The 11,016-nt window shown below is 34.0% G+C and overlaps 1 protein-coding gene across 6 annotated transcripts in view; it reads right to left on the reverse strand.

The window, feature by feature from the left end:
• The window catches only part of LOC132195103 (atrial natriuretic peptide receptor 1), a 145,608-nt gene that overhangs the window by 37,300 nt on the left and 97,292 nt on the right, over positions 1-11,016 (reverse strand). For 2 of the 6 annotated variants that reach the window (XM_059616853.1, XM_059616851.1), the window contains exon 1: positions 1,858-2,113. The exons of the other annotated variants lie outside the window; for them this stretch is intronic. In XM_059616853.1, the coding sequence (XP_059472836.1) occupies positions 1,858-2,075 (218 nt within the window). In that variant the 5' untranslated portion in view covers positions 2,076-2,113. Of the gene's footprint in view, positions 1-1,857; positions 2,114-11,016 lie in introns of those variants that run through there. 6 annotated transcript variants of the gene reach the window in all.

Genomic DNA, 11,016 nt, shown 5'->3' on the forward strand with positions numbered 1-11,016 from the left:
AAGTGTTTGGAGAGCATTAAAAAAATGAATATTACGCAGCAACTTTGCCGTGAAGTGGGGCCTTCAAAATTTCCCATTGAATGCGTGGCCTCTGCTCCTGTGAGAATAAATCCATCAGGCAAATTGTACTCAACTGAGTGATTAAACCAACTTTCCCGTCCAACGAGCACGTCTGAAAAGTTCCAGCGCAATTATTCGCAAAAAGCGTACGTTTTTTCCAACAAGTGCCTCTTGCCGAGACTCCCTCGGCTCCTGCGGCCGTTTGTCCACCGCATTATATGGAAAAAGTTTCCACGGCGCAAACTTGGTCCATTAAAGGCAGCCAGCCAGGTATGCACGCGTGTATATTTATACGGGCGAAGCTAATTTATTTCTGCGCCAGGTCGATTTGTTTGTCGACGCTTGAACAAACCCCGAGAATGAAAAATTCACGTCTCCGCATGTGCATTTCCCGGCCGGCAACTAGAGAAGCCGCTGTTGTTCGGAAAATTAAGCCGACCGCAGATTGCCGGTCCATTGTATGACCGCAGAAATTTATCAGGAGAAGCCGGACCTCTCTAGATAAATTTACTCCCGAAAGAAAGTTGCACGCGCGCGTCTTCTACTCGGACCGGCCAACAGATTTCCCAGCGTTAACTGAGATTTATGTGGGACTGGGGAAAGTGTGGTTTTGCAGTTAGTTGAAAATGAAGATTCGGGCTTTTCCTCGTTGCAAAAAATTGTTTTTATTCAAAAACAAACAGCTCTACCAGTTTCGGTCAAAAAATACAAAAAATCAGCAAATTGGTGTTTTTTCAATTTTCTGATTTTTTGTATTTTTCTTGCTCATGAAATAGGGTCGCAGACCGTGACCGAAACTGGTAGAGCCATTTGTTTTTGAATAAAAACATTTTTTTGCAACGAGGAAAAGCTTCATTTCCATGATCATCTCCTCGAGTGTCAACTTCTTCAAACAAATTGCAGTTAGTTTCTTCAGCGCATTCCTTATTATACGCAGATTGGTGGAATTCGGCATGGAAAAGGAAGCACGCTCTAGATTTCAACATCAGCTTTTATAGATTTAAACAAAATGTATAATAAATTCAAAAGGGAAGAAATTAGTAAATGTAAAGTTAGATTAATTTTATATTTTAATAAGATTGAAAACTGTTTGCATTCTGTTTTGATGCTTATCTAAAAACAAAAGAAAATTCAGATAGTAAAAAATTAGGTTAAGAATTAAAGAAAAATCTAAATATTCACGAAGTCAATCTAGTAATATAATTAATAATTATTATTATAAACGTAAAACGTAAATTAAAAATATTTAAACACTTACAAGTTAAAGAAGTTCAACGTTATTTTTAATAACATAACATTTAAAATTTATTTAAAATATAAATTTAAAAAACTTGCTATTTATTTAGATTTTTTATTTAATTTTTTTTATTTTTTTTACTTCTTATGTGAAGTTTTTTGCTGTGTTTTAATGAATGTATTAAATGAAGAAGAAGTAAATAAACTACTTTTATATTTAATAAATAAATCAGTGACACAATCAGTATTAAACAAGTGAAAAGTTAAAGTTTGATCCTGTTTTTCTGTGAGTCTTCCGAGTTTGACTCATTACATTTTTACTGTAGAGGCTGATATTTACAGGTTATAGAAGATTATCTTTAATATAATAAATATAATTACATAAAATTAAAGAAGTTGAAATATTAAGTGTAATTTAATTATGCGACTTGTGGTGCTCATCATAAATATTATATATTATTATTCATCTTTCAATAAATTTTTAACAAATTTCAAGATCACTTTCAGATTCATTAATAAATTGCAAAAGCTAAAATTTAATTTTGAATAAAATTATCTCACCTCCTCTGCACCTTCTCAAGCTGGACGCCGTGCATCTTGAGGTACTTTTCATTGACCTCTTTGAGTGCGAGGTCGATGGCCGGTCCGCACCTTTCGAGGTCGAAGGGCGAGTCAAGGCGCGAGGCCATCAGTACGGCGACGTTGTACTTTTTCATCGGCTTGTCGTCGTCGTCGGCGAGCACCGCGTGCGCCGCCAACAGCAACGGCAACAGCAGCATCGTGCGCCGCCGCTGCGCCACCTGCGTCGCTCGCCACATCCCAGAACACACTGGCTTCGAAGCTTCAAACGCGCCGGCCACGGTGCTCCTGAGCCGAGACGCGCGCATTTGCATCCACTTCAGTGAGAAAAAGGCGCCCAGGCACCAGCGCGCCCGAGATTTTTGCTACTTTGCAGCCGAACAGCTCTCATAATATTTATTTATGCACGTGGGAAAATCGCGAATAAATAAAAAATTAACCATCGTGTTATGAATTTTATTTTATTTTTTGTTTTAAAATTCTAATAAAAAGTGCCTGATTTTTTTTTTAATCAAGAAAATAATAGAGTTAATCACGCAACTCATTTTGTGAATCTGAGAGCCAGACACTCTCACTCCATTTTTTATCAAGATTAAAAACTGTACAAAAATTTATTGCATATTTCAAATCAAAATTTTATTTATGCGCGGTCAGAATCAAAATTTGACAACCATGGCGATTTTTTTTTTATTGAAAGATTCTGAATTTTAACTTGGAATAATAATAATATTATAAATGTTTGAAGAAATTGACACTCGAGGAGATGATCGTGCAGTGATCGTGGAAAAAAATTGTTACAATAAGGCTTTCCTGATTTTTATGTGTTTTTCTTGCTCAATAAAATAAGATCGGAGACCGTGACAAAAACTGGTAAAGCTATTTGTTTTGAAATAAAAACAATTTTGCAACGAAGAAAAGCCTGATTTCTTCATTTCCAATAACAAATCATTCCCTGTTATTGAAAGACCCGGACTGAATATTTAATTCTCATATTAATGATATTATTCCATAATATATAAAGACCTTTTTTATGTAGAATTATGGCAAAAATGCAGGCATTCTTACAGATTAATTTTAAACAACCCTTAATTAATTTACAGTGGCTTGTTTTTAAAAATCTCACAGAATTAGAACGGAAGGAAATGAAATGGTCTTTTATGACGGAAATAAACCCAAGCTGATTGTGAGCATTATTATGACTTTAATGCAACTGTTGTCTTTGAATTGAGTTTATTGTAATTTGCAAGGCCAGTGAATGAGTGGCAGAAAAATGTGAATGTAATAAAAAGATTGTTAGGAAATTATAATTATTATGAAGAATTTTATCGCATAAGGCTAAGTCATTTAATTAGATTTTTATTTTGGACGTATGAAAATGAACTATAAAAAAAATTTGTAGTGGAATTTCGTTGATTCATAGTGATTTTTTAATTTAAAGTCGGCTTTTCCTCAACGGGTTTTGCCAGTTTTGCGAGTTGTTTATTGTTCAAGAAAAAACAATATCCTGCTCCTGCTCTACATTTTTCGGCTGCGGGCCATAATTCATGAGCTGTGAAATCATTTCAATAGTTTAAAAATCAATCTTTTGCTTTCAAACTTCAAATCAGCACTTTTTTTTTTTGAATAATTATTCAAAGTTACAGTTTTACTCAGAACATGCAGAGCAGGAAATTGTTTTGTCTTAAACAACTCACAAAACCCATCGAGGAAAGCCGATTTTAAGTTCAAATCACCAAACAATAAAAAATAATTCAATTTGTTCACAATAATTCAAACTGTACAATTCATTAATTTGTATTGCCATGTTGCCGCTGCGTCCCCCATTCCATTTAACCATTCTCATCGGAGCATAGCAGAGGTTGTAAAAGTTGTGGCCGCGATAATTGATTAAACGCGAGCATGGCAATACAAACAACGATAAAGCCCGCGCGCCTAACGCATAATATTATTGGTAATTGTTGACTCATTTTTACGCACCGCAGAAGATTAATGAGTTGCCATCCATCCAAACGATGGTATTATTTTATCTGAATAGATCGCGGGCATTCCGCTGATTAATTTACTTTGCAAATATACACTTAACCAGATGAGCGATATTGCAACGCATTTCATATCCGTTCAGTTCTGTTTGTTCGCAAACGAAACAGCAAACAGTGCAAATAAATTTGCTAACGCCGCCCTGGATAAACATTAATTGCAGAATTCAAAGAGAATTAAATTAAAATGAAAACTTTCAAATAATTCCTATAAAATGAATAAAAGAAATAAATAATAAATAAATTCAACATAACCGCGGATGTAGATGAAAATGGATTGAACTAGAGATCTGAAACTTTTGCATCCCCCTTAACCCCGAAGCTTTAAACTACCTCCCAACATTCCACAGTCGACTTAAATGAAATTGGAATTTCCGATAGAATGTGCTGCCGCAAAATGAAAGACAATCGAAAATTTAAAAATGACAAGAGAAATGTTCCAAAATTCAAAATTTCTGTGCAAAACTTAAATTATGCTATAAATCTTTATGCTTTTCATTAAAATAAATTCACATTAACAATTCAAAGCTTGAAAGTTTGTCATTTGCAGTGTGAAACTCCATCAGCAGCGAGTTAATAGCAAAGCAGAATGAAAATGGCCATTAATGTTGAAAGCGCATCTCTCTGACCATTATTTGCATTTGTTTTGCTGCACCTGGCCTTTGGCTGTTGCCACTAATTTTGTCACAATGATGGATCGCGTTACGTGCTCAAAGCTTCGGTACTAATGCACCGTGAAATAATTGCAATTATCGTGAAAGGCTGCTCGTGAGAAAAACATACATGTATGCGACATTCGTTAGCATTAATTGGCCCTTGGCTGACCTCTTGTGACAGATAGTTTGTCCAATCAACGGAAAACGCAAATTCAAATTAACCTGATCAAGTTGTTTGCTAGACTCATTGGAGAAATTTTCGTTTAAAAAACAGTTAAAACCACCTTCAATTAATAAAAAAAATCTTAATAATAAAAAAATCAATTAAAATGTTGAAAAAACTAATAAAAACACTTAAGAGCCAGGAGAGCATCATTGTTTTGAATTGCAACATCCAGAAATAAGCTGCGTGCGTTGTAATTAAAACGCGTTTATCGCTTCCCGCTCCCAAAATAATACCAGCATGATTTGCCTCTGCGTAAGTTTGTTCCAATTTCGAAGCTTTCTGTCAATACCAACGAACTCCTGACGCTCTTGCGTAATTCAACACATAGGTTAAGGCAATGCTGATATTTTGCTTATTTTTGTCATATTGCAAAACAAAAAATACATGATTTTAATAAATTTTATCAGCAAAACAATCTCTTTTAAAAAAACCCATTTCATTGAAATTATTATTACTCTTCTTATTGATTATATTGTTTCAAAATTTTAATATATTATTTTTTTACTTTCCTTAATAGCTAATTTTATTTACGTTCCAAACAGTTCAAAAGATTTTTATGCCGTTGGCTATGACAGCCTAATTGTAATTTACCAGAAGGACCATTTATCAATATTTTTTCCAATTTTTATTTAGCGATGGTTATATAAAAAGTGGATAAAAGCAACTGGGGAAATTAAAAAATACAATTAAAACTTAACAAGATTTAGAAAACTGAAGATTTCTCAGCTCACAAATTCGTTTTAATTTTGTTCTGCCAACTCTGAGTAATATTATAATCACTCTTATAATTAATCGAATTATCATTTATATATTTCATGTCTTTTAAGCCACAAACATATTCAATCCCTGGCAAGCCGACAAATCGTAACGCGCATTGAGGCGTTGGATTTGTTCCTTCTGCCAACGCAGCACTTAAGCCTTTTCCGCTTGCCTGGAACACGACGCTGATGAGCGACATCTCTTCCGCCTTAATTACGTCCTTGATTAGCACGTCCTCCAAGGGCCGCAAAGGCAAACAAACATGTGCGACGAGCATTTTGGCCAAGTAAAGATTTCCCACCCGGGCCGCGGCATCGATCAAAATTGCACAGCGAATAAACGAAATTTCAAGGAAACGACATCACTAAATTTAATTAACTTTTGTACGTCTTTTAAAATTTTCTTTCTTCTCAACTTGATTGATTTTTTGAAAAACGTGAAACTTTTTCAATCTTCAATTCATGTTCCTAAAATTTAACTTTCTAACGAAAGCAAAAATTTACGTGAGTTTGATGGTGATAATTTTAAATGTAGAAAAAGTATTGTTTGAAGAAGTTATCAAGTCCAAAAAATAGTTCCTGGCTTGTCCGCAAGTGGTTCTCCGTCCTGGAACACAGCGACAAGTGGTTGTTTGGTGCGCACCTCCGAACACCATCTCTCGGGAACTTTTCCTCTTAACCACTCTTTACGTTCTCAGTCCTTTCTAAACAGCATAATAGTCGATTTTATTATGTTTTCATTTTTGACTGCAAATTGTGATAAATATTTGCAGCACATCGTGCATTTTTTTTTTTCAAATAATGAATTACGCAAAATGGAAAAAGTGAAATTTAACATTTTATTTTCTTTATTAAATTTTTAAACACTGACATTTCAACAATTGATAATTGATATTATTGAAATTGCATAATTATGATGCTTTTTTTATAGGCATCTTTTTATTTAAATGTAATCGCGAATTGATAAGAAAAACTTTTTAAAAATTTTCACAGTAAATAAAATCGATCCATATGCGCATTTATTTTACTAGGAAGTAAATTAAATTACCTTCGGAAATTTTTGAATATTTGGCAATATTTAAATGTAATTTTAGTGAAAATAAGTTTCCAGTTTTTTGTTTTTCAATTTTTTTCTGCATTTTACTTTTTTAATGGGAACAAGCAGGGAACAAGTTTTTTTTTTTTAGCAAAATTCTTACTATTGGTGGTACCGCTTTGTTCTTTTCCAATAAATTATTTTCAACAATTGAATGTAAACAATGTGATGTAACAATTTGGACGAATAAACAACAATATTAACAAGAACGGACTAAAATACTTGATTAGGCAAGAGGAAAGATAAATAATGTGAAGACACAAAGGCGCTGAAATTGCTTTCGCTTCTCCGCATTTTCAGCAAAGTCGCTGAAGTCCTAAGTTGCAATAATCGCCGTCTTTATTGGGAAAGCCGGGGGATGTCGGGTTAATTTCAAACGAGAGTTGGCGAAGCGAAAGCGGAAAAGCGTCCAACGCTTTCCTGCAGTGGAATTTATCGCCCTTGTCTTTCGCGGTCTGCATGGCTTGACGCGCCAAGCGAAATTAAAGACGAAAATGCCATGGGTGTCTCTTCTTTTTTTAGGAGACCAGGGGGTTCGATTCTGTGAAACCGATCAATTAAGATTTCAATTCGTCGCGGATCTAAACGAAAATTAAAGCTAAGACCAGTTAAAATTAGGAAGAATTTAAAAAAAATTTAAAAGTATATCCACGAATGTTAAAGAACATAAAAAAATAATTATGAATGGAATAAAAAAAAAAAGAATTTTGCAGATATTTTTTTGCGCACTTCGACGTTTCCACTTAACTCCGCGTGGGAAATTAATTTTTTTCTCATTAATTTCGGCGCAGGTGTTGCCAGCAGCGTCCCAACGTCATTCATCAAAGGCAGCGTTGGTCGCGTTTAATTTGATTTAAAATAAGCGTCACCTTGCTATAACGTGTCAAACACTCTCTTGTTCTCGTCATTTTTTTTTTTTAATATCTCGTTATTATGAAATTAAAGAGCGTAAAATATTAGGGATCAAAAAGGGAGAAAATTAACAAAAGTTTCTTGCTAAGCAGGGGATATTAAAAAGTTTTTTCAAGTTAAAATGGAGGATGAAGGAAGGATGTTAAAAGGTATGGATTTTTAATTAAATAAATCATCTTCATAACAAATCACCTGAATATGATTTTATCGCTGGTAATAACAGGTTATTTAAGTTTTGAAATAATTCCACGTTTTTCAAGACGAAGGAAAATACAAAAATGTGTTCCTTATGTTTTTTTTTTTTAAATTCAATTTTTTCAAAGTTTTCCCATTAATTTTTGTTGAAATCACGTGGAATTTTCAATATACATATTTAATAATTTTGTTCATTAAGCTTAAAAAAAGCGGTTGATAATCTTCTGTGGTGCGTCAAGTGTCGCGGGAAATGCGACGTCGACATTCCCCTTACCGCCACTCTGCTTACGGACGAGGATTTTCCTCAATATTTTAAAAGCAACAAAATCTCCTCTATCAAAGCTTCGTGAAAACGGATTTTCCTCAATATTTTAAAAGCAACAAAATCTCCTCTCAATTTCAATTCAATTCAATTCAATTTTATTGTTGTTCTGTTAGACAAGAATATTAACAGTAGTCTTTAGAACATGTCAGGTCTAAAATTAAAATTTAGAGAAAAAAACCCGTTGCTTAGGGCAAAGGGAAAAAACTATAAGATTAGCGCGAGAAATTTCACTTGTCAAAACTGCACAGTAAGTATTCGTGTATGTCATAGAAGTTGTGTTCACTTAGCACTTGTTTCACAACTTCTATGACATACACGAATACTTACTGTGCAGTTTTGACAAGTGAAATTTCTCGCGCTAATCTTATAGTTTTTTCCCTTTGCCCTAAGCAACGGGTTTTTTTCTCTAAATTTTAATTTTAGACCTGACATGTTCTAAAGACTACTGTTAATATTCTTGTCTAACAGAACAACAATAAAATTGAATTGAATTGAATTGAAATTGAGAGGAGATTTTGTTGCTTTTAAAATATTGAGGAAAATCCTCGTCCGTAAGCAGAGTGGCGGTAAGGGGAATGTCGACGTCGCATCAAAGCTTTGTGAAAACATGTCAATATAAGTCAACATCAACGCTGATCCAACGCTACCGTATGCAACCTGTCTGTCAGTGAAGGCGCGGTCGGGCTTGCTATTTTAGGTTTAACCGTGATGAACATTCAAGCAGAGCGATGTGAAGCAGGTGACAAAAAGCTCAACACTTAAGTAGTGTTATAAGTTTTTACTACTAAAAAATATTGTGGTCTTTACTATCAACTTTGATATTGAAGCATTTTTATTTCATTAATTTTTTTAAAAAAATATATTTATTTCATAATTTGCATTAATTATTTCACATTTAAATTATGAAGTTCATTGTGTACATTAATTGATTGAAATTTTCCATTCATTATTCTCAGTAAAATGAATAGATTTTATTTAATTACTAGCAGAAATTATTATGAAAACTCAAACGGTGAAAATTGCTCTTTATTGCGTGGGCTCGAAGTTAGCGGAAATCTCATTTCATGGGCACTTCAGAAAAGAAAGAAAAAATCCAATAACATTTCACATTTTAAACCACTTCTCATGTTTCCGCAGAAATATGGCAAAAAAAATAACAAAAATATTTCAACCAAATTTTAAGCATTTTAATTGCAAAGAACAAAATAATAAAATTTTTTTATTTTAGAGCAAGAAAAAATACTATTCATATCAAGTAAGACGAAGGACAGAAAATGAATTGAAAAATAAATGGAAGATGTCTTTTTGTAATAATGTAGGCCTGGTTAATTGTTTTTCCCTTGGATTGAACCAGCCTGAAAATATCTTTACACTTGACTGGAAATGTAGCGCGTTTGTTTTTTGAAAGCAGGATGAAGGAGCTTCAACGTTGTAATTAATCATTCACGTCTTGCAATCTAATTTGTTTACTGCGACGCCGTAAAGATAATTTTATCAAGTTGCACACTTTGCAGAGACATTTAATTAGTATAATGGGAAGAGTTGGGTGAGGACACAATGAGCGACAAAAGATCACAAAAGGATAAGTTTCCGTGGACAAAAAAAAAAATGCTGCAATACAGGAAATTTAATATTGCCAATCAAATTGGAAAGCCAGAATTTTTTGCCTAAGTCTGGAGAAAAAAAATTCACACTTTATTTCTCAACAGCAGACAAACTTGATAGACGCCTCTGCCAGCGAATTTCCTTCGCTCGCAGAAAAAAATGTGACAAAGGTTAAAAGTTACGGCGTAAAAAAACTCGCCCTTATCTCGCGACTACACCTTACATTCTACCCACGCAAAACTCCTCGATTCTGGCCGATGTTTTGCATTTATTTGCGTGTAACGATGTTTACCGAGCTCTTCGATGAACTTTTTCTGATACACACTTTTTTCACCCCTGCAATAAACAGCCTCATATTTTATTCATGGTGCAAAAAGTCCACCATTTCTTGAAAATTCATTTCCAAATGTTGTGTACATGCAAAAAGTAATCTGTTTTTCGGAAAAGAGATCCTCGTCTTTTGTGCGGATCGCTCCGGTTCCGTGGAGCGAAAAGAGCCAGGCAGAGGGACGCTTTTGTGTGCACCGCAGCCACTCTCGGATATCAACGCTTGCTTCAGCAGAGAGCACAAAACGCACTTCTCATCATTCCTCTCTCGCCTAAATAACAATAAGCGAACATACTGTTTCCCATCTGAAATCAACCGTCGGCAGAGAGCCTTTGATCCTACTCAAGAGATTCAACCGAATTTCTCGAGTTTGATCAAATTCACGCACAATCAGAAGCACTACTTGTAGATTAATTTGATCGTTTGTTTACATTGAGTCTGCAAAATAATTAAGTATGACACTCAATTATAGTACTTTAGCTTACGGGATTAAGTTTAAACTGGTTTAAACTTGCACAAATTTTAACCATGTTTCCTGGAGGGTTCCAGGTTTTTCATTTGATAACTTCAAATCTAATTTGATAATTAACAATCAAGATGGATTTCGCAAACAAATGAAAATAATTCTAATTTTTTCATCAATTATTTTAAAATATCAGCAGACCGCAAGCTGCCATTTTTTGGTGTCATTTTTTCAATAGGCTTTAAAATATTTCTCAAGGTTTTACTAATTTTTTTATTTGGAAAAGATTTACTTTTATTAAATATCAAAATTTTCTAATTACTCAATTTGGATATTAAAATGATTTAACTTTTATTATTGTAAAATGAAATTATATAAAATTGCGACAGAGAGAAAAATTTCACGTGTGCCATAAAAAATTGACGTTTATTTGCCTCTCCTTTTTCCGCGAGCAAATTACGATTTCATTTGCATAAATACAGAGCAGTTCACACCCCCTTTCGCCAAAGCCCTCTGTCTGCTCTCACATGTAATGAATAGG

This window comes from Neocloeon triangulifer, unplaced genomic scaffold (genome assembly GCF_031216515.1).
Source record: "Neocloeon triangulifer isolate White Clay Creek 2 clone unplaced genomic scaffold, ASM3121651v1 ptg000009l, whole genome shotgun sequence".
NCBI lineage: Eukaryota > Metazoa > Arthropoda > Insecta > Ephemeroptera > Baetidae > Neocloeon > Neocloeon triangulifer.